Source organism: Halichoerus grypus, chromosome 10, assembly GCF_964656455.1.
Source record: "Halichoerus grypus chromosome 10, mHalGry1.hap1.1, whole genome shotgun sequence".
In the NCBI taxonomy this organism is placed as follows: Eukaryota; Metazoa; Chordata; class Mammalia; order Carnivora; family Phocidae; genus Halichoerus; species Halichoerus grypus.
Window position 1 is genome coordinate 80,721,009 of NC_135721.1, and position 25,316 is coordinate 80,746,324.

The 25,316-nt window shown below is 40.9% G+C and overlaps 1 protein-coding gene across 11 annotated transcripts in view; it reads right to left on the minus strand.

The window, feature by feature from the left end:
* LIMS1 (LIM zinc finger domain containing 1) overlaps positions 1-25,316 on the minus strand; it is a 157,117-nt gene that overhangs the window by 14,845 nt on the left and 116,956 nt on the right. For 6 of the 11 annotated variants that reach the window (XM_078056684.1, XM_078056688.1, XM_078056689.1 and 3 more), the window contains one exon: positions 10,515-10,674. In XM_078056684.1, the coding sequence (XP_077912810.1) occupies positions 10,515-10,674 (160 nt within the window). Of the gene's footprint in view, positions 1-10,514; positions 10,675-15,004; positions 15,202-19,412; positions 19,523-25,316 lie in introns of those variants that run through there. The other 5 variants (XM_036076948.2, XM_036076925.2, XM_078056690.1 and 2 more) reach the window with 2 other exon arrangements.

Sequence of the window (25,316 nt, forward strand, 5' to 3'; positions counted from 1 at the left end):
CATTTGCAACGACGTGGATGGAACTGGAGGGTATTATGCTGAGCGAAATAAGTCAAACAGAGAAAGACATGTATCATATGACCTCACTGATATGAGGAATTCTTAATCTCAGGAAACAAACTGAGGGTTGCTGGAGTGGGGGGTGGGGTGGGAGGGATGGGGTGACTGGGTGATGGACACTGGGGAGGGTATGTGCTCTGGTAAGCGCTGTGAATTGTGCAAGACTGTTGAATCTCAGATCTGTACCTCTGAAACAAATAATGCAATATATGTCAAGAAAGAAAAAACGAAGAAGAAGAATGTAGCAGGAGGGGAAGAATGAAGGGGGGGAAATCAGAGGGGGAGAAGAACCATGAGAGACGATGGACTCTGAAAAACAAACTGAGGGTTCTAGAGGGGAGGGGGGTGGGAGGATGGGTTAGCCTGGTGATGGGTATTGAGGAGGGCACGTTCTGCATGGAGCACTGGGTGTTATGCACAAACAATGAATCATGGAACACTATATCTAAAACTAATGATGTAATGTATGGGGATTAACATAACAATAAAAAAAATTTAAAAAAAAAAAGGATCAGTTCTGTGGTATAAATATACAGTGGAATACCATTCAGCTATAAAAAAGAAGGAAATCCTGCTATTTGCAACAACGTGGACAGACCTGCAGGGCATTATGCTAAAAGAAATGTCAGGCAGAGAAAGACAGATACTGAGTGATCTCATTTATGTGTGGAATCTAAAAATACCAAACTCACAGAAACAGAGAGTAGATTGGGAGTTACTGGGGCCTGGAGGGATGGGGGAAATGGGGAGATGTAGGTCAAGGGGTACAAACTTCCAGTTATAAAATGAGTAAGTTCTTGGGATCTAATGTATAGTTATAGTTAACAATACTGTATGGGAGACTTGAAGTCTGCTAAGAGAGCAGATCTTAAATGTTCTCACCACACACACACACACACACACACACAAGATAATTACATGAGGTGATGGATGTGTTGACTAACCTTACTGTGGTTATCATTTCACAATATACACATATATCAAATCATCACGTTGTACATCTTAAACTTATACAATGTTGTCTGTCGATCATATTTCAACAAAACTGAAGAAAAAGGATGAGTCCTTTTGAAATTAGGGATGAAAAAGGCAAAGTCTTAAAAGAAAGTTGTCATGATTACTCCCCACATTTCCAAATCTGCCACAAATCTGAATATAGAACATCCAACACAGTTCCTAAAGCCAAGCTTCATTCTTAACAAGAAAATGCCTTATGGGTTTGAGGACCCCTGGCTAATGTCTTTTGATTGGTGTCCTGGAGCAACTAATCACAGAAAGATTTGAGATTCCTTTCTCTTGTGACGTGGGAGAAGTAAGTGCTACCATGAATACAAATATATTATCAGACAAATCAACTTTTGGAAGAGGAATTCAGAAATTTAGTTCCCTGAAACCAAAATACAAGGATCCAGAAATGGATTCCCTTGAAATCATTCATACTGCAAACCCCTTGCATACTCTGGGTGTGCTTACTCCATATAAGGACTAATGCAAGAGATAATTTCTTTTGCTAGAACGAGCTGCCCCTTTTTCACAGTGTGTACAAATGCTCAAACACAGTTATGGCTTGATTTCCAAGTCTAGGAGAAAGGCCAGAAGTTGATCCAAAGTGAAACTCTGGGATGAAAATGAAGAAAAATCAGAAATCATAAATTTGAAAAATCAAACTTTCAGAAATACTGCCTTTCTAGGTAACTGCATGTTATAACCCAAAACTGGTTTAAAATACCATCAGCCTATAAGAAATATTAATGCTCCAGACAGTGTTAAAACAGAATGTCCAAGAACCCCGGTTGTTGCCACCTGCAAGGAACAGGGATTGTTCAGTATGGGGGAGGATGAACTCCAACCAAAAATAGTTCTGCTTTGAACTGTTTTAAGTTTTGAGTTCTGTGAAGATTCTCTTTGCAGGGGGGGAGGAGGTAGGGAGAAGTTCTGCTGCTTTAAAGAAAGCTCAGAATTAGAGACTTAGCTGACAGTCTCGTTTCAAGGCAAGTGCAAACGTTAACGATCTTCACTTGGTGATTTGTACTGGTTTGTTGTAAACTGCTTTGAAGTCAGTGGGTCAGCAGATAAGCACCTCCCTAGTTGGAAAGTTTCCTCCCAAACAGACCTCCCTTCTCAGAGTTCAGCCTTCCTGAGTAATCATGATTCTGTATAAGAGGAAATGAGTGAAGAAATCTCTTTGTAAACCCTCTTTCCACTAAATCACTCATCATAAATTGGTCTTTCCTGTTATGCATTCTGTGACAGGGAAAAAAGGACACATTTGGGAAATTCAAACTAAAGAGAAAGAAAGAAATCTGAAGTATTAACAAAGAATCTATCCTGTACTATGCCAAACTGAAAAAGGCTTCACACCACGTTCATAGTCCTTGGTTCAGTGCATCGTGATTTGTAATGTTTCTGGAATTACATCTCTCTTTAACTGTCGGTTCCATTTTACTTTCAAAAGTATCTTCTTAGGGGAAATATAAGATAATCTTTTTACTGGAGATACTCCAAGATATCACAAAGTTAGATTTAGGAACCATTACAGCGGCTATATATAGTTGGTAACGTTAGGGCCTCTGGTCTGAATAGTTAATCCCCCCCACCTCCTGAAATGACATTTAAACAGCCTTCTCATGCCACCAATGACTTGGTCATTTTACAAATATTTCTTCATATGTACTGGAAGATGATTGGAGATACTGGTAACTCATGAACACCAGCACTGATGGAAACAGATTTCCCTTCAAAGCTACAATACCAAATTCAAAGATCACTAACCATATACTCATACATTTATCCAACCTCTCTAAATTTTCCTGATCTGAAAGTGAGGAAAAGTACCATGGAAGCCATCTTCAAGTTCTACCCAAATCACTGGGAAAACTGTATTCACTCCCAGGACTAGGGCACAGTGTGGCCTACACAGTCCACCACACATTGCATTTATAAGTTTTCCGTAACTATTTCCTGAATGAACGAAAAAGCAGTGATGGCCATATACAAGACAGCATTATCTCTCAGACTGATAAAACATCAGTCCCAGGAAACCACTTCAGTTTTGGTGAGAGTCAGGGCATCTTTGTGCAGGCGAGCAGGCATGAGATAAAATCTCCACTAGTTAACTGTGGGCAAGGCCTCTGAGCCTCATCAGGGCCACATGTAAGTTAGGAATAAAAATACCTAATGCACAGGGTTCGTGTGAGTCAAAGGAACGAAGAACAACAACAAGAACAGTCTATAAAACACCTAGTACAGTGCCTGGCTCATAACAGAGGTTTAGTTATTTTGGAAATAAAAATATTAATGTAACTCAAGTCTTCTAAAATTAGCAAGTATAGGGCATTAATTCACACATGAAGTACTACATTCCAGGCAAGGTGAAGGACTGTGAAGAACATGAACTAGGTGACCTTACCCTCAAGAGACTCACATGAAACCAGAAACAGCACCTCAATGCTTGGTGGTGCTGGTGGTAAAAAGCAACACCACCATGACTGTTTTAGTGGGTTCCTTGTTTTTATTAATACCCTGAGCACTACATTCTGATACAGACAAAATTAAAAGATAAATCATTTTTAGAATCATTAATGTTTAAAAGGTGTTTAAAATTAAAATGCAGAAGTAGGGTATTTGAAAAAAGAAAAATAAATTTCAGTTTGCAGAACCAGTTCAAATCACCACACAGATAGTGTATCTTGCCTTTTGCTAAACGAGGAGGACACTTTCATCATGATGACTATCCAAGAATGGTGTACTTATCTTTCCTTGTGCCAATTTAAGCCAGAAAATACAGGCTTTCTTAAGGGTCTTTCTTAAGTGAAATCTGTCTGTAAATACTTTCTAATTAAATTTATGGTACAAGAATTAACTCTAAGTGCAGTCAAATTCTTAGAAACAGAAAAAGGTTTTTGTTTTATGAGGCTATTGTCTAAACAACCTGGGGAACATGCCCACTTAGAATGGACTTACTATTACCATAGTGAAGCTCATAACCTATTCAAAGGGATGCCCTCATTCCGTGTAGTGGTTCTCAACTGAGGGTGATTTTTATTTTTATTTTTAAAGATTTTATCTGTCTGAAAGAGAGAGCACGTGCACAAGCAGGGGGAGCAGAGGCAGAGGGAGAAGCAGGCTCCCCACTGAGCAAGGAGTCTGACATGGGACTTGATTCCAGGGCCCTGGGATTATGACCTGAGCCGAAGGCAGACGCTTAACTTACTGAGCCACCCAGGCGTCCCTCAACTGGGGTGATTTAGCTCCCCAAGGGATATCTGGCAATGTATGGAGATACTTTTGGTTGTCACAACTGGAGATCTAGTGGGTAGAGTGGTAGAAATATTACTAAACAGTCTACAATGCACAGGAGTGCCCCCAAACAAAGAATTATCGAGTTCAAAATGCCAACAGTGCTGAGGATGAGGAACCCTGGTTTAGTGTGTGCAAGCATTACTTATCGGAGCAGTACCCACTGGGAAGTGGTACTACGGAGTGAGCTAATTTACTAGGTACTGCACATGCTACCTTGGTTCAAACTCACAACCCTATGAGACACGTATGATCATCCCCTTGTTAGAGAAAACTGAAATTCAAAAATATTAAATAACTTGAACCAAAGCCAGTAGAGCTGGGATTCAATCCAAGGCTGTAAGACCCTAAAATCTGTGCTGCTCCTTCTGTATCCACCACCTCTCTTAGGCAGACCAATAGAGAATATAACCTAGAATTCTTAAATTATCTTGTGGGTTTCTCTAAGAACTTAAAAATCATGATTGAAAGATCCCCTGGCTTCTCTGCCAACACACAATCTGAACTTGAGAACTGGCCATCTGAACACAGATGAAGAGGTAATTCTACTGAATGTGGAACAATGACATTAAAGCCTTGAACTACTGGGTTCCTTTTTGACCATGTACCAATAAAGTGAATCTACCCTCTGTTTCCACTGCACAAATCTGAGAAAAATGCTGAGGTCCCAAAACATCCTAATTATGGATACATGCTTCCTAAAAAAAGAATGAATAAACAACACTCCTGGAAAATCCCATGGAAGTCAGACCAATCGAGGCTCTTTGGTCACCTCCAATCTGTGACAGTTCCTCAGTCCTGCCCTTGACAGGACATTGACAATTTTGAAGGATACCGGTCAGCTGTTTTGTAATCATCATGGGTTTGTCTCATGATTAGACTGAGGTCATAGATTTGGGGGAAGATATATAATACCACAGAGGTAATAATGTGCTCTATTTCTTGCATCATATTGGGGAGTACGTGAGCTCAACATGACTTCTTACTGGTCAAGTTAACCTTGTTCACTTGGTTAAGATGGTGTCTGCCAGGTTTTGCCACTGCAAAGTTACTGCTTTACTCATTTCTATATCCCTGTTAGAAGTGAATCATTAAGTCCAGCCCATATGCAAAGAGAATTGTGCTCTTTCTTTTCCTTTTAACGAATGCTCTTGGAGATAAGAGTTTAAAGTCATTTGAATCATTTAAACAAACTGGGGGGAGGGGAGCTTTTAATTCAAGAAATAGTGCTCCAAGTACCAGAAGTGATTATATTAAAATCCAACTAGATACAACATGTCACTCAAAAACAGAACATTTTGGTAAGGCCAGTATCCCAAAAATCATCTCTTAACTATGACCTTTTCATTATACCTCCCCTACAAAAACCACAAAAATTAAAAGTAACTTCATTTAGTGTTATATGTCTGCAAATTACTTCCAAATAATTTGGCAGAAAATGGGTGTGGTGGGTTTGTGTGTGAGATGCATAAGGGTACATGATATTCATTGTACAATTCTTTCAACTTTTCTGTAGGTTTTAAATCAAAAGTAAGTTTATTCAACAACACCACACTGACCTGAACTAACATCTCAAGTCAGCGGTCCACATATGGTACTGAAAATATACCATGGCTCAGGCATTTACTCAGGGTTCTTTCCAAAACTGAAATCTCCTCTGCTTCTACTTAAGAATACATTTCTTTCATCCACCACTCTGGACAATAAACCTTGGACAATGTTCATGAGATGAACAATAGGTAAATGAGTAAAGCGTACCAAGATTTTGCAAATGTTTATGTTAGAAAATGTTTGCCCTGGTTCCTAGTGGGTATATTAGCATTTTATCTTGCCATCTATACTATCCAAGTACTGTACACACATCATTGTATTTATTAAGCACCTAGGAGTCATCAAATACTGTATAACAAATGATAGATATACCAGTTAATGAGGACAGTCCTGACACCAAGGTATTTAAAGTTAGAGGGGAAGAAGATAAGCACATAAACATGTGAAATGCTCTCAATACTAAAGGTATAAACAAAGTGCTGTGTGTACTAGAGAAGATAACTGAAATGAGACAGATGGGAGTGGTCTGAAAACACGACTCACGTGGTTCTGTAATAAAAACACGCTGGGGAAAGCAGTCATTGATGACAGAAGCTACGGAGCCCAAGAATCATTGAGCCCGACTTTTTATTCTTTAGGGTTGATGTATTCCAGTCTAATAGCAAACTTTAAGTTCACGAGCTGAACCACATGATCTGGTGGGATTGAAGTTCACCTTGAGAGAGGAGCCAATGCAGGTAATAATCCTGGTTGCTGCTAACTCACTCTTAAGAGGAGCTGCAGATGAGCCAGAAATAGCTGAGCTCAATCAGCTCACCTCCAGACAAACATCCTCATGAGTGGGTAGGAAACAGTAGTGTAACGCTAAACTTGCCTTTGGGGCCAAAGGGAGCAGCATCCTGGCCATCTGATCCAAAATATCAGAAGTTCCACAGTAAAAGTGAATCCCATTTTCTTTCTTTCTTTCTTTTTTTTTTTTTTAAGATTTTTATTTATTTATTAGAGAGAGACAGAGAGCACAAGTAGGGGGAGCAGCAGGGGCAGAGGGAGAAGCAGGCTCCCCGCCAAGCAGAGAGCCCGATGCAGGGCTTGATCCCTGCGCCCTGGGATCATGACCTGAGCGAAGGCAGACACTTAACAGACTGAGCCACCCAGGCGCCCTGAATCCCATTTTCAAGGGGAAGTGAGTGCAGAAAACCCACCTCTAAGTCTTCAGAACCAATCCTATGGAGAAAAGAGTAGATACTGTAGAAAATAAGGGAAGGATGATGTTTTAATCATAAGACAAAAGCAGTATCAAAGCTGTAGAGTGGGAAGAACACATTTGTTATTTTTTCTTAAAAGAATTTATTTATTTATTTGAGAGAGAGCGAGTGAGCATGGGGAGGAGCAGAGGGAGAGGGACAAGCAGACTCCATGCTGAGCATGGAGCCCGACACGAGCCTCATCTCACGATGCTGAGATCATGACCTAGGCCGAAATCAAGAGTCGGTTGTTTAACCCACTGAGCCTCCCAGGTGCCCCACATTTGCGATTATTACATACAGCAAGACTGAAGTACATACGTTGTATCTCAAATGAAAAGCAAGCCAGGTAAATTTTGGGGCTTCCTTTTCAGTAACTGAGAATACGTATTATTTCTTGGAAGACTTGGATAGCTTTTTCTCTAATATCATTCAACCAAAAGGAAAAGCCAGATTTTCCACATGCAGGTTTACAAATCCCTGGCCTTGGGAAAGGGGTTTTAATTGTAAGTGTAGCTAAAATAGCAATCTTCCTCAGGACCCAAGGGACCTTAAGCTGGGCAATAGCCCATTAATAGACCAGTTCTGGGTATTTGTAACATTCTGGAATAATAACAGACCCAGGGAGCATATGTTTTTTTAAAAAGATTCTATTTATTTATTTGTCAGAGAGAGAGAGAGAGAGAGAGAGAGAGAGCATGCACAAGCAGCACGCAGAGGTAGAAGCAGACCTCCCATCAAACAGGGAGCCTGATGTGGGACTCGATCCCAGGACCTTGGGATCATGACCCGAGCTGAAGGCAGACGTCCAACCAACTGAGCCACCCAGGCATCCCCCAGGGAGCATATTTATAGTCCAGAAGTAAAAAGGAGTGAGAGGTGGGCAGGAGGACAAGTGTGAGTCATGCTTTATTCTGTCCTACTGGAAGCTCTCACAGAGCCTTCCCTCTGACTAAGCACAAGTGGCCTGGCAGCTGACAGCTTGCAGATGCAGAACCAGGTGATCGTGCTTGACAACATTATTAATTCCAAAGTGCCAGGCAAACGGACCATATAATATGGAATTAATGTTTGGAGAAACTGACCCGGCCTTTCTCTTTTGGGTCCTTCTCTTGCTCCTCTGGACTCTCTCCTAAGGCTTCTGCCATAACTACCCACTTCAATAAAAATATCTTAGATTTGAAAAGAATATGCAAGGGAAAGAATACCATATTGGGCATTAGGAGACCAAACTAGGTTCCAAGCCCATTCATGTCACAGATCTGCTATGTTATAGGGACATTTCAACCTCTTTGGGCCTCGAGGGGGAAAAAAAGTAGGGGTAGGTTGGGATTGACAAGAGTATGTAGACTCATGTTTCCTCAGGAGGCAGACTCCTGACTCTCTTAAGTGACCTCCTTCCTTGCCCCAGTCCTGGCACGCCTCCACTGTGCTGACCTGAGAACCTGAATGGTTTCATCAAGGACCCACGGAAGCAGGTCCTTGTCCTTTACTCCAATTGAGGACCACTCTCCATCTCTCCGCTCCCTTTCTCTCCCTGCTGCCCAGATCCCTAGCAATCTCCTTTTCTTCTTCAGGAATCTAGCTGCCACCCTCCTCATTACCACTGGCAGCCTCTCCCACAGCCTCCGGCGGGGTCTGTTACCATGATGCCAAGCAGCACAGCCCCTGCTCCAGCCGCCTCCCCGTCTTCCCTCCTACTGTGACTCTCCTGACTATCACTTGCTATTCCCAGCCCAAAGCCATTACCTTTGACAGAAAAAGAGATTCCCACTGCCCAGGGAAAGAGTTAGGAAGAATGAAAGAAAAGAGAACAAGAGTTCCTGTTCCTATTGCTAGGGTTTTTATTGTGAGGAATGCGGTTTCTAGGATATAGCAGGAGCTCAAAAGTGTGTTCTGGTGAATAAAAGAGTGGTCCCTAATCAAATCTCTTAAAGCTGTTCTCAGAGTTATGTTACTATATACAGGGCAGTTCTGTTTGTCCTGTACGTATGATGGACTAAATAGCTTTTCTGCAGGCTGGCCTGGAAACCTCCCTCTCAGGAGGCATTGTTTCTATGGGAAACTGCCATCTGAGTGGCAAACAATTAACTTACTAATGACCATTAGAAACTACCTTTCCTTCCTTAGGAATGGCTTTTAAAACAGGGAAATTAAAAAATGTGGTAGGCAAAGAAGAAATCAAAGAGCAGCCATCTCTGGCTATAACATAATTCTATGTACACACATTATCATAGACACACATATGAATAACACACATACAGACAGGTACAAGTAAGTTGATAAAAATACACTATATAATTGGACACACACATATGCCACTCTTATCTTCATTAACAGCATGGGTTCAGCCTCCACAGACTAGTCCCAAAAGCAGACATATTCTGTGAGAAGGGGGTTTCAGTGATCATAAGAAGAAATACAAAGGATGTGTAGACACCACAGGGTAACGCAGGAGAATCAAGAACAAGAAATTGGAGGACACCTGGCTGGCTCAGTTGGTGGAGCATGTGACTCTTGATCTTGGGGTTGTGAGTCTGAGCCCCATACTGCGTAAGGAGATTACATAACAAAAATAAAATCTTTAAAAAAAAAAAAGAAAGAAAAAGAATTTGGAGAAGAAGATACACAGAAGAGCTTAATATGGACAGGATATCCCTCCAAAGTATCTGAACAAGATCCTCCTTAGAAAATAAATGCATGGAAGCTCCCACTCATTGCATGAAAGGTAGGTAACCGACGTTCGGCATTAGAGAGGATATTTCATGGTGCTCTGAGTCGGGGAAAGAGACAGAGGCAGGAATCAGTAAGGCATGTGTAGGGGGCAAGCAAGTGGGGACCTGAGTGGAAAAGCCAGAAAGCCTGTGGCTAACATTTATGAAAGGACTCTGTCTGCTGAGCTGAAGTGCACAGGTCTGATAGGTCAAGTAACAAGGTACCAAGGGTTCTTTCTTTCTTTCTTTTTTTTTTTTTAAAGATTTTATTTATTTGTTTGACAGAGACACAGTGACAGAGGGAACACAAGCAGGGGGAGTGGGAGAGGGAAAAGCAGGATTCCCGCAGAGCAGGAAGCCAGATGCAGGGCTCGATCCCAGGACCCTGGGATCATGACCTGAGCCGAAGGCAGACGCTTAGCGACTGAGCCACCCAGGCGCCCCGGTACTAAGGGTTCTGAAACAGGAAGGTGAAATGAACAATACAAGTGGGGGGCAGAGTCTGGCAGGGCATTCTGCACATAAACCATCACTGACCTGACAGGTACCAAAGACCAGGCACGTCAATACAATCTTCATACTGAAATTCAAAACAAAGGAGGATCCTCAAAACGGTGCCCCTGTGCTTCTGTCCAGGCTGACTCACCTCATAGAAGAGTCCCTCCGGGAACTGCTGGAAGCACTGAGCACACACAAAGCACTGCTCGTGGTACAGCTCCCCGTTACTGTTTACTATCTTCTCGGCGGGCGCAAAGCCCCCCTTGCAGCGCTCACAGGTGGCGTTGGCCAGGGCATTGGCCATGTTGCTGTAACACATAAAGCAGAGGAAGTCACAAACTGTCTACCTTTTCTTAGACTTAAGACCAAATGACACGAAGAACTGAGGAGAAAATTCTATCTGATCACAAAAATCATATTGTAGCCCTTAAGCCCAAATTCTTGTGTCTTAAGAACTCAAACTGCTCCCATCTCTTTGCCCTTGCATCTCAGGTGCTGAAAGGGCCTCCTGCTTGGAATCTGTTTTTCTTTAACATTTCTGACATTCCTCTTGCTAAATATCCTATAAATGAGTGCCCACTACCAGTGAGGAACTAGGGATAGACAGAAGTTCAAGAGCTGCCCTCCAGGAGCTTGAGGTTACAGCTTAATAAGCCTAATTAAAATATCCACAGGTCACCATCTCAAAGCCCATTTCTCTTCCTTCTGAGAACAGAATCTAAACTGCATGTCAACTGAACACCATGTCCTGACACAGGTTATCCCTTTGGTTAGATCCTGCTGAAGGCAACTGCTGTTAAGTAGCTCCTAAAATCCACCAGAATGCCTTAATCCTGTAATCTCATTGGTAAGACAAGTATTGAGCACCAACATTGTAAGCTGTATCTTAATCAGAGGATTGTACATTGTGAAGATCATTTTATAGATATGACACGGGGAGGTTCAGGGAGTTGGAGTGACCAGCCCAATGTCACAAAGCTCAGTAGTTAATGGAAGACATTGGAGCAGAATCCAGAGTCCCCGTTCATAAAATCACAACCAGATTACAGTATCAATTTCAAACACCCGAGAAGACATGATAGGGACACCTATCACCTATCAAATGACCACCGATGAACCCAATGACCCGGTCTTTCCCTGCCATCATTCCACTATACCCTGAAACATACGAGGCACTCAATAAATGGACCCACATCCTAACTAACCACTGTGTAGTTTGCAAGAAGAAAAGCATATACTCAGATAATTATTTAGCTCTAACAAGCCCTGTTCCACATAAAGAACTGCTTTGTTCTAAAAGGCCTTGAAGTGGGGAGGGTCCCCTAACCAGAGCACTCATTGGCCAAGCCGTCCTTCACAATTTGGCAAGTTTATTTTCAGACGCCCACTCAGAGCACAAGCTCTACCCGTGTGTCTAGTTGCCTGGTGCAGCCTGTAACCACCTAGATATTGAGTCAATCCACCTTGTAAAGTTACCGCCAACATTCTCTAGAATCAACCACCCTGTGAGGCAGGTGAGGAGCCTTCATTTTACAGACAGATTAATTGCCTTGTCCCCAGCCAGTTTCTAAGTTTTCCTGTTTCCTTAGCAGAAGGGCTCACACATATCTTGTCTCAACTCCATCCCACCCCAATGGAAGATAATTTTGCCTTCTTGTCCTAAATGTCTCAAAAAACAGTATTCCTGGGCGCCTGGGTGGCTCAGTCGTTAAGCGTCTGCCTTCAGCTCAGGTCATGATCCCAGGGTCCTGGAATCGAGTCCCACATCGGGCTCCCTGCTCGGCAGGAAGCCTGCTTCTCCCTCTCCCACTCCCCCTGCTTATGTTCCTGCTCTCGCTCTCTCTCTGTCAAATAAATAAATAAAATCTTAAAAAAAAAAACAAAACAGTATTCCTATTTTGTAGCCTTGCCATAACTAACCCCACATAGAAGTACCACGTTCATAACCACATACCAAATCACAACTCAACTTTACTTAATAGGCTTAAATATAGAATTAAAACATCACAAAAAAAGGGAAAAAAAGGAAGAGAGGCAGCCTCATTGCTTGGCAAAACTGGCCTAAGTCTCATATTACATTTTCTACTTTGTCATTTCAAAATTACTGTAGGTTATGGAGAAAAATGCATCACATTTCCCTTCTTCATTTGGCTTTGCCATAAGCCAGATGAATTGTAGCAGTTTTAGCAAAGCTCTTGGAAAGGTTTGTGCTTCCCCTTTCTCCTGACCAAAACCCACAGGTGTTTCTAGTTGAAGTATGGTAAAACTGCCCCAGTAATTCCTAATATCTCTTTGAGGATAAAATAAGAAAATGTATATAACTTTGGAAGCCAGAAGATGCTACTCAAATATAAAGCATTATTATTAATTTTGAACCCTCTCAAAAGATTCACCAGATGCTTATAATTTTAATAGAACTCCCAAAAAGCAGGAAGAGAAGAACATTCTGGAATGTCTTGATCCATTATCTAGATCAAATGGTTCTCAAAGTATGGGGGCCACCGTGACCCTTTTAGGGTTTCAAAATGTCCTCCCTTTTCCAACTACATCTCTGTGGGAGGCATATTTTCTTTATATACATCATCTAAAGCAACATATTGCACTAGGATAAATTCAGAAGCAGAACTGAGAAACTGTCTTATTTAGACAGTCATTAATGAGATTTGCAAAAATGTAATTCAATGCCACTTTTCCCACCAAGCTTTTGTCATTTTGGAAATAGTTATTTTTCATAAAAATTCATTAATATTAATACTTATTAATATTAACATGTAATGAGTTTATTGTTATTTTAAATCAATACATATTTAATTTTGCTCTCTGTGTTTATTTTCTAAGACAGTAAATACTGATAAGCAAAAGCTCTTTGGGGACTTCAGTAATTTTTAAGAGTGCAAAGCGGTCCTAAGATCAAAAGCATTTATTACCTGTTTCCTACTCATTATACTAAACACTGGTTATATTCAAATTTAAATACTCAAATAGTTAGAAAATAGGTAGACACATTATAAAAACAAACATATAGTTTCCCAACACACAGGAAAAATAAGCTAGCTTTAGAAATAATGTAATGCGTATTTTTGAAGTAGTATTCCTTTTAATAACAAGCAGGATAAGAAAAGAAACTACATTAGAGGAAACTTTCAGGAAAGAACCCCTAATAATCTCACCAACCTACTTAATTGTTTACATTTCCTTTTCCTCTCTTGTCTTTGACCCTCTGGCACTGTGAATTTTTTTAATGGACTACTTTTTAGAGCAGTTTTAGGTTCACAGCGAAACAGAGAAAGGCGTAGAATTCCCCTTCACCCCCACATGCAAGCCTCCCCTGCTGCCATCATCCTCCACCAGAGACGTACTTTGTTATGACTGATGAACCCACAGTGACCTGTGTATTTTTTTTACAGTTGTTTTTTATATTTAACACTACCTATGATAGAAATTACATTTTAAAAGTCATGAATGATAGTTTTAACTGTCATCCGGCTAGTTATAATTAGTTGGCTAATTTTTCAAAAAAGGATTTTTGCTAAGAAGTGGTGTTGATGACAAAGAATATATATGTTGGGAAATATATATGTAAAAGCCTTTAATAATACAGAATCTTCACATTTGGCCAGTCGTAACTGATTTACCCGACCCACTTCCACAAATCAACCGCACACAGAAAACTTGGTATCATTGAGCTTTTTGTTTTTCAAGTGCCTCATTGATCAAAGTATGTGAAACAAACTTTCTGGCATCAAAATGAAAAAATGTGTAAATCCAAAAAGCATCTTGAGAGTCCACAAAGCATTTTGGCTACAGTATAATTGTAAGTGCCCAATTACACTTAAACAGAACTCTTTGTAAGTTGTGAAAATAAATGACATCTGTTACAATACCACATAGAATGGATTAATGGAAATAGAGAATCAGGTCAGTTAAATTCTCCGTAACTCTTAATTGACAAACTGGGTATTTGCAATAATTCCAAACTTATGACTTTGCAGGAGGTCAACAATCTTAAATGAGCTGGTCTAAATACTACTCTGCACTACTTTTTTTAATTGTTTGCTAAAACCCATTTAATAACATGTATTAGACATTTTAGACCTAATAGCATATATATGTATATATAAATATATGTATATTTGCTAGTTACACAGCATCCTTATTTATTCATTCAATCCCCTCAAGACAGTATTAAGAAACCCAGTTAGCCTACTTCAAACTGCTGTTAAACCTAACAAAAATGTGTATCTTTATCAACAGTCTGTAATTCAATTTTTACTACTTCCCTCAACCGACCCCTCATCTGTGGAAAGTTTTAGAGCATACAATTTTTCTATTATAAATCCTGACAGCAAAAACTCTACACCTCCCTCTTGGACTACATAATGAAAATGTACTATTGTCAGGAACCTATTGAACACAAAGACATTACTACTATTACTGTAAAGGGAGCATTTTCTTTCACTTCTGCATTTCATCTGGTGTATTCCTGCCTGCTGGAATATGCCCCCTCCCCCTCCATCACCCTGGAATGCCCCTCCTGAAAGTAGAGGAAATAAAACCATCAATGGCTAATGAACTCAAAGCCCAAGAAGGCTAGATCTGGAAGACGGGAGCGCCTCTTCCAGGAGAGGAGACACTTACAATTTCGCATAAAAGTCACAAAACTCCTTGTAGACCTTTACGTCACTGTGCCTGCGCTGCAGTTTGGACACAGCCCTCTCGTCTTCACTGCCATTAGCCTGGTGGACACTGTTAAGGGCTGCCTGGGGGATTTCTTCATTCTCTGGGATAACATAGGGGCGCGCCCTGCCCGGGAACGCCATCCTCGGGTGCTTGAGAGCTCTGAGCCCAGGGCAGAGAGTAGCAGGACAGGGGACAGAGAAACAATATCCAGGCCTCCCCCGCTTCCCTGCCAGGGTCACTCCCACTGTTCCCACACACGTCAGCCCTGTGTTTGCCAGGGTCGCTCCTGGCCCTTCATGTTAAGAGCTCTAGCAGCAAAGCAGTCACTTGGTGTGCCAGTCCTGACTTACTGAGGCATTTCTGGAAGCTCTAGAAAACATTCCCCAAAGCAGTGACACAGTCTTTGCCGGAGCAGCCTTCCCCGTAGACTGGGTCTGTAAACACTGCCACACGAATAGAGGATTGCTTGGCAGGGTCCAAGAGAAACAAACATCCACGTGCCCTGGGGAATCTGTCACCAAGCATCATCCACACGAACACTGTGCTTCTTGTAAAGCACCCCCAGATATTCTGTTTCTAACAAGCTCCCCCCTGAGGCTAACGTGGCTGGCACACTCTGGGGGATATCCTAATGCCCAGGGCATGCTTGCCAGCTATGCCCCTGGCTGCCTTCCCCCAAGGGTCTGTGAGTCCCTGAGATTTGGAGCTACTTTTGACTTTTATTGATCCTAGCATTTGGCACATAGCAAGAGTTGGATGATGTGTTCAATGAATGGACACAAGAGGAAATAGAAAAAGGTTGGAGTCTAGTTAGAAACCCCAGCTAATCGTGGTCTTTATTATGCTAAGGCTGCCCCTGGCATTCCTGCTGGAGTCAGTCCACACTGCCGTCATGTTGTAGCAGTGCCACAGATGAGGAGGGTGATTATGAAGGCCATGGGCAATACAGGGGCTCAGAACCTTTCTCCAAAAACAAATGAGTAAGTCAGAGGGATAAAAGGTACAGCACGGGGAATATCGTCACTGGTATTACAGTAACATTGTATGGTGACAAATGGTAGCCATGTTTGTAGTGAGCATAGCATAGGTTATATAGAGTTGTCAAATCACAAGGTTGTACACCTGAAACTAATATAACAGTGTCAACTATACTTTAATTAAAACAAAAAATACACACACACACAACAAACCCAAAATACTTATAAGTAAAAACTACAGAACCTCATGGATAAAATATAGGAGAGTAGTTATTAAATGGTATGCAAAAAAATTTTGAAGATTTATTTATTTTAGAGAGAGCAAGCAAGAGAGAGAGCATGCATGCACGTGCACATGCACATGGGGGGAGGGGCTGAGGGTGAGACACTTCAAGCACTCTCCCTGCTCAGCACAGAGCCTGGAGTGGGGCTCCATCTCATGGCCCATGAGATCATGACCTGAGCCGAAACCAAGAGTCAGACACTCAACCAACTGAGCCACCCAGGCTCTCCTAAAAAATTGTTTTAAATAAAATAAAATAAAATAGAATAGAATAAAATCCATCTTGTATGGGTGTTTCTAGTAACTGATACATTTGTTCATGCCTAAGGAAAGAAGCTATCAGGCTCTATTTGTTTGTTTTCCTTATGATATTCTTACAGTTCTTAATCCATACTAGGTATAGTGATTGCAAATCATGTTCATTCTCCTGCCAGAAACATCATTAGATCCAAAATATTCTGCCCACACTGATGTAATACTACTTGGAGACACCAACCAAAGGGCAGATGCTGAAGTAGGTCCTGGAGACTTCCCTTTCCTTCAGTTCAAATAGTTTCCAGGGGATCTGGGGATACATTTTCTATGTTCTTTTAGCCTCACTTCACATGTCAGAAATGTAACCTCCAGGAAGGTAGGAACTTTGTCTTGTTCATGCCTGTACTCCAGCATCATGAATACAGTCCACCACTTAGCAGGTGTGTGGTAATTATTTGTTGATGATTGAACCCAGATTAATAATCCATCTACTTGATCTAGGAAACCATGAAAACAGTGAAAGAGCAATTTAGCTACCAGTCTGCTAAGCATTTTGAGTCAGCAGATCTAAAAATATAAACTAATTATCTTAACTTCATAACAACTAGTCTTATTTCTACTAGACAGAAAAGCAGAACTATGAAAAAAGCTAAGTGTGTATGAACAGATACAATGAAGACTCTTATCTGGCAAGGAATTAAAAATAATGTGAAAGATCTACAATCAAATTTTAACTTTTTATTTTGAAATAATTATAGTCACAGGAAGTTACAAAGATTGTACAGAGAAGTCCTTCAGACCCTTCACAAAGTTTCTTCAATGGTTACACCTTATGTAATTATAATCCAATGTCAAAACCAGGAATCTGACACTGGAACAATGTGTGTATATACATTATGTGTATGTCATTTCATCACATGGGTAGATTCATGTAACCACTGCCCCCAATCAAGATATAGCACTATTCCATCACCACAAAGATCTCTCTCATATTATCTCTGATTGTCACACCCTCCTCCACACCTTGCCATCCCGTAATCTCTTGCAACCACTAACCTGTTTTTCATCCATGGGATTGTAATTTAGAGAATGTTACTGCTATGGACTGAATGTCTATGTCCCTCCAAAATTCCTATGTTGAAAGCCTAATCCCAAATGTGACGGTAACTAGAGGTAGGACTTTGGGAGGTAATTAAGGTTGGATTAGGTCATGAAAGTGGAGCATTAATCCCTTATTATGGGATTAACATCCTCATAAGAAGAGGAAGAGACACAGATCATTCTCTGTCAGCCATGAGAGGATATAGCCAAAGGCGGCTGTCTACAAGCCAAAATGTGGATCCTCACCAGACACTGGATCTGCTGTACCTTGATCTTGAACTGCCCAGCCTCCAGAGCCTTGAGAAACAATTACTTGTTGTTTAAGCAAACTGACTAAGACAGCTACATGGAATCTTATAGTATGTGATCCTTTAAAGGCTGGCTTTTTGTATTCAGCATAATGCCCTCAAGATCCATCCAAGTTGTTAATATATATCAACAGTGTGTTCTTTTTTTATTGCTAAGTAATATTTCATGGTAACCATTCACCCACTGAAGGGCATTTAAGTAGTTTCTAGTTTTGGGCCATTGCAAATAAAGCTGTGTATCGGTTTCTATGTGCATATAACTTTTCATATCTCTGGGATAAATGTCCAAGAGTGAAATTGCTGAGTTGTATGATAAATATATGTTCAGTTTATTTAAGAAAGTACCAAACAATTTTCTTAGAGTGGTTATAGCATTTTACATTGCCACCAGTAATGTATGAGAGATTCAATTTCTCCACATCTTCACCAGCATTTGGTGCTACCATTATCTTTAATTTTAGCTGTTCCAATAGGTGTGTAGTCATAACTTTTATTATGTATATATATTAAGTTTATGTATATGTAGGTAAGTACAAAAAATAAGTCAGAAATTTCAGTCTACCAGATAACTGTATTGACTAGAAGGGAAAAAGTAATACATGTATTTGGGAAAAAATTCAAACACTAAAGAGAGATATAAAATGAAAAATAAAGTCTCTTAATAACTTATCCACACCTTCAACTAAGTCAGTTCCATGGTGTCCTTCTGCTAAATCAGATTATTGCTGGAAATTTAGTAAAAATTCTCTTATCTCTTCAAATTATGCTATTTAAAAAATGCTGTGTTAAGGTGAAGCAGGTAGGAGACCTTCCATTTTTTCTGGTTTCCTCTACTTCCTGCTGGGACCATGTTAATGAGTGTGTGCTTGGCACACAGTACGTCCAAACAGAATTCTTCAATAGAAGTCACCTCAATAGGAGTCAGTTTTATGATCGAAGTTATCATATACGAAGTTAATATTTTTAAACTATTTAATCAATCAGTGTGTCTATTATATGGATGTTGAGACAGATTTGTGGCTCTGTCTCTTTGTTTACAGTTTTGTCAGATCTCATTCTTTCCTCCTTTCCTTTCTTTTTTATCACCAAGGAATATCATAACTGGCAGCAGGGAGGGAGAAGGGAGGCTGAGGATCTAAAGAAAGAAAAGATGGGACAGGACAGAGCCCGATCATCTATCCCACATCTCCTTCCTATGAGCCACCCCCTCACCCCAGGAGCAAAAGACCCTGGCCAGTAGACTCTTGCAGAGAATTCCCTGAACCTTATATATACCGAAACAACAAAGGCACAGTGAGGGTTAAGGCCAACCAGGAAAGCTTCTGCAATTGTGAATGAGCTCTGCTATTCAGGAGCTAGTGGCAATGGGCTGCCCTTCCTTGAGCAGCTTTTCCATTAAGGTTTATAGCTTCTTAAAAAGTAATTGCTCCCATTAGGGGCACCTGGGTGGCTTGGCCGGTTAAGTGTCCAACTCTTGATCTCAGCTCAGGTCTTGATCTCAGGGTTGTGAGTTCAAGCTCCACACTGGGCTCCACGTTGGGCATGGAGCCTACTTTAAAAAAAAAAAAGAAAAAAAAAGTAACTACTCACATTATTCCACTGTTTGCTTGTTTGCATTATTTTACATCATTTCTGAACATATGGGACTTTTACTACGAGCTCACAATGCAACAGGCCTAAGGGGTACCTGAGAAGTGCCTGCTGAATGAATAAACAAGTGAATACAAGTCACAGCCTGTTTCTATGAGTGTACAATGTACTTAGGGAAATAATATATGGATATACATTTTTTTTTCCATCATTCAAGCCTATAAGGATGCAGATTTCTATTTCAGTGCCAGGTGCTGAGTGAAGAGGGCTGTCTGTGTGTGTCCAAGTACCTGAGTAAAGGTCAGTAACCACGTGGCCACTGCAAGGTTAGGTGGCACTATTCACCCAAAAGGACTGCAAAGGGGAGTCGGTTGGTCAATCACTTCTTATCCAGGTACCATAGAAGAGAGCTAAAAGAAATGTGTGGTTGTTTTTCCAAGAGGACATGGGGGGTCATTTCAGGCCAAATAAACACCACTGCTTAAGTTTTATATCCAGGCATTTTGCTACTTTCAAACCATTTTTGACACTTAATAATGTCACTCTAAGAAATGTAAACAATCCTTTTGGACTGTGATTGCAGCCATGAGAAAAATATTTATCTGAACACCTCTGATGGAAATTACCACTGCCACTACAGTGGCATCAAAATAGTCCTTGAAGTAGGGTAGGAGACTGTTTTTAAAAAATACTCCCAAAAGCCAGTTTTGTCTGAATAGCGGGCCTGTTAGGTGGCTTTTGCTGAAGAACTAGGGTTTCCTGAGGCCCATGATTCCTTAAGGGTTCTTCCCAGGAGGTTCTATAATCTGATCACCATGGTTGATTCGGGTCCTTGAGAGACCCCACAGGACAGGTCTGAATCCCAAACATCCTTTAAATCCATCCACAGAAGACAGACTTCTATTTCATAAACTCAACATTTTTTGATCATCTACTGTGTGCCAAACTCCACCACTCATTGAGTGACCTATTGTGCTGTGTCTTTGTCCATTTGGGCCGCTGTAACAACAAAATACCGCAGACTACAAATGGCAGAAATTTATTTCTTACAGTTAAAGAGGCTCAAAGTTCAAGATCAAGGTGCCAGCATGCTTGGCTTCTGGTAAGAGCCCCCCTCCCCTCTTCCTGGCTCATACCCTCTCATTGTGTCCTCACATGGTAGACAGTGCTGGGAAGCTCTGTGGGACCTCTTTTTTAAGAGCACTAATCCCATTCACGAAGGCTCCACCATCATGACCGAAGCACCTCCCAAAGACCCCACCTCCCAATATCATCACCTTTGGGGGTTAGGACTTTGGTATATGAATTTTGGGAGGACACAAACATTCAGACCCCAGCAGGCAGGATCTGGGACCTGGTGGACTGTATCTAACAGTCTGTTAGATGCTAAACCACACACAGCATATCTGATGCTAAGCTGCCCATTCCAGTGTCCTGTAAAGAATGCTGCAGGGCTTCAGATTCCACCAATCCAGCTAACTCCACGATTTCAGCCAAAACAAATTCTACCCAACATATTACCTAGCCAAAGATAAATAGCCTACTTAGAGATATCACGCAAAAATATTGTAGCTATTTCCAGGAGCTCAAATACTTAAAGCCTGGATATAATCATGAGCATGGCTGCCAAAATTAATAATCAACTTTTTAATAACTGGTATTTTAAAATTAAAATTCTCTCAAATAGCAACAACTGAACTATGTGTATCACTACCAAATAGTTCATCTATGTGGTTTTTAAAATCCAAGCTGAACATTTTGACCAACTGCTTCTAAAACACAGGACTCTAATGCAGAAAAAAAGGCAGTGCTATTATATGTTTTATGCCATTCCACAGACAGATGTTCATATGTGGATGGCTAAGCCAAGCACTTGGCAATAACAACTACTAGAATGTAGCTTCTCCAACTTCAATTAAAGGCTTCCATGAATACTTGGGGTATTCAAATTGCTGAGACAGTGTGGTTAAATTAACATATGCAAAATGAATTATTTTCACTATGATGCCCTACGCTACTCAAATGTAAAATACTATCTGATTTCCCCCCTACTATTAAAAACACAACAGTCATGACATGCAAGTAAAGATAATGGAGCTGGAAAGTTCTTTCTCATTTCCCAGCGACCAGGACAAATGCACTGTGTTTTCTTTCAACAGACAGTGAGGAAAGAGACAAAGGTCTCTACCCAGAGAGGGTAGAGTTGCAATTAACATGCCATTTTGCCTTGTCTGTTAAAATTGTTTCCTAATTCTGGATTGCACAAGCAAAAAGAAAGTATTTATTACAACCGAGGCAAGAGAGTGAGAAAGGGATAAGATGCACATCTTGAACTAACTTCAAAGAAAGGCATGTTTGTTACCTGCCTGTATGAGCGCTGCTTACAGATCATGATGAAAGCAGGGAGTAAGGTCTCTAGCTTTGTCACTGTACGCTGGAAACAACTGAAGAGAATAAGCGGAACACATTACTGCCTAACAGTAAGGAAAGAACAGACTTAAAGAACCCCCCTATATACCAGTAACTGCCTTCCCAGGGCCTCCCACTTATCCCAAATACTCAGACCAGCCCAGCAGTGACTCAGAGGCTGGGACTCCAGAGGTTATTTGAATCTGATTCTAAAACCTTCTTAAACGAAACTCACCTAAAAGTTAGAGACTCTTTGGTGTTGAAGACAGAAGCACCCCAAACCTTGTGCTATTTTAAGAAGTGTGTTCATATCCCTCATAAGGAAAATGAGGGAAACACAACTCAAACTCAAGTTGATAATTTTCAAGAAGTAAACTGCAGGCATGCTTTCCACCCTAAAATCAACAATTAAAATATAATGTTTCTAGTGAAAGCAGGTGAGGTAAAAATTCCTCATCTGGTGTCTGGAACTGTCCTGGTTTTATTCTTGATGCCCATAGTAGAAGGGTCCCTATTCAGGAGCCATCGGGTGAGAGCTGCTACCCACTCTCCTCAGTGCCCTGACGGTTCTGTGAAACAAGACAGGTCCCGAAGGTGCTCTGCAGCTCAGGAATACTTTGCCCACAACAGGCACAAATTATTGCAAATTACAGTTCAGTTTCTCAATCTTAACAAATTTACCAAGTATTGACAACCTACTTAGCGGCCTACTTCTCAGGAAGTACAGCTTTCTGGACAATCTCTAGAAATTTTCCATCATTACTCAACCAACGAATACCCACCCACAGACTTCAGCGTATAGAGGACACAGAGCCTAGGGAAGGTGCAGGAATGAGACTGAAATAAAGCTCCTTAGAGTATCTCCCCCTCCTCCATGACACTCTGACACTGACAGGTCTACTTTATTAAGAGACATTCTGAACCACGTGCGGAGAGAAACCAACAGAGTTCAAGACTTAGGGCACCTTTCTCTCCCTGGCAGAAGCACAAGAGCACTGACTTGCTGTCTGCAACTAGCCACCACCCTGTCTCTGCAATAATGATGACATTCTCATCCCACAAGGCAACCCACTACAGAAGGAAAGAGACAAAATTAGATCGGGAAAGTAGCAGAATGTGTGGCAACAAGGCAAAATCAGTAATAACAGAAAACTAACAAAGGACATGAACAATGGAGCAGCCTCAGTTTCTGGAAGCCCTATGTATATGGGAGTGTGAGCACTCTGAGACAGGATCACTGGGCTGCACTGTGTTGTTTGGCAAGTTGAATTTCTCCACCCCCATCAACCCCAAAGCAACACAGCTTGTTACAGAGCATTTATAAAAGGCAGAGAAGACTCACTCATATTCTTGCCATCCAGAGATAAGCACTGCAACATGTTGATCTCTATTCCTTGTAAAATACATATACAAATGTATATAAAAATGTAAATAAAGGCAGGATTGTTGCAAGGTGATTGTTCAGAATTATCTTTATTCCTAGGAGTGGACATAAAAGGACACAAAGTTCTTTGGATGAATACCACTGCCCCCCTTTTCCCTGAACTCTCTGCCTATCTGAAGCTTGCCCAATCCTCAAATTTCTATTCAAGGTCTTCTCTAAGAAGCCCCCTCTGAGCATTCCAGCCTGTACTAATCTGTTTAGCATCTACAGGGCTCACTGGGTATCCTGTTCAGTGAGTGGGTAAGATTTTAGTCGATTCCACATCATGTTCTGTATTGCAGAGGTGCTCTTCTCAAGAACACCATGAGCCCTTTGGTGTGAAAACTTCTAGAGAGTCTTTGCATCAAACACCCTTTTAGTAGGCAACTAATCAAACTGGCCCTTTTGTGAAAAGTTGCTGCACAACAGAGTTGGGGAGGTGCTGGTAAGCTGCCACCCTCCCCAGAAATTCAAGACAACTCAGAGTAGCTTTAGTATGTACTTTAGCAGGATGTTCTGGTATCAGTAAAGAGAACTCTCTTAACTATCATCACTGCAGTCTGAAATCTATAAGCTTTCTAACATACTTTCTCTCACTAGATCCCCACGGTTGCTCAAATAAGTGGAGTGTTTGGTCAACTGAAAAAACATTCTTAGAATTCTCTTTCATAGGCTGGGCAATTTTTCTCTGATTTTTCAAACATCTCCACTGGAAAATGTCTCTGTAGCAGATCCTCCATTATCCAAATCATTTCTCCCTGTAATTCATACCGTGACCCACTAACACATATTCTCACCCCTAAACATCTTTTTAAAAAGATATCTTGTGTCCTGACCAAAATAGATGAATTTGAGAAAGCCCTGTATTTCAAATATAGAACAGTATTTTTAGCTGAGAGTGTTGACTTAAGAGAATGCCCCGTTTACCAGGGAAATCCTTCAGTGAATCCACAGGCTCCTTATATGGCTGGGATGGCCATCAGCACCAAACTTTCTGGCTCTAAATGACATTCTTATTTTAAATCTGACTCAGCCAGGGATATCTCACTGAACACTGACCTTCAGCTAAATTGGGAGAGGAAGTCAATGGGAGTTTTTATATTGTCAATAAGATTAACATGAGGTCTACTTTCCTCAATGATAAGGTAAAAAGAAAACCATGAGAGTTTCAGTATGGAGGAGAAGAAAAAACCCCGCTGTATTCAAGTGAAAACAACCCTTTTAAATTTCAATCTATGTATCTTTCCTCTTCAGTTGTTTTATTTTTAACACAGAACATATTTTTCATGTATATTTTATTGCATTAAACATTTGAAAATACTGGATAGGATTAAGCAGAAGAACTGAAAAAAATTTTTTTGCGAACTTTAAAAAGGCTTCTTCTCTTTCACTAACTTCAACTTTTGTGAAGTGCATATAGAAAGACAAGGAACTGTTTTAACTACCAGGACTGAGAGTTACTATTAATGTGATCAAAAGATGTGGAAATGATTTAAGGTCACAGGAAGCCTGAGCACCTAGTGATGTCAGTATAAGGCTATCTACACATAGCTAGAGCTTCAGTTTCTCCTAGATATCTTTTGCATATTCCTCCTCTTCTTCTGGATCCTGTCTTCAGCTCTTTTCTCTCCCCATATAGCTCACTATCCTCTGTCACAGAATGAAGTCTGGGTTTTTGAAAGTAGCTTACAGGGTTAGGTAGGAAGCTCTTTGTTCAGATCCTTTAGCTCTTTTCAAAGTGACAAAGTCTATGGATCCAGCAATAATATATAAGAAGATGATCATGATGACCACAAATAGACCTCTCATTTCCTGATGGAAGATTACTAGAATATTTTTGGCATGCTGGGAAAGTGGTCTTTTCCCTCTACCTGCTGGCCCAGGGGCCTTTCAGCAGAGGGCGCTGGAGAGACCGAGCGGAGGA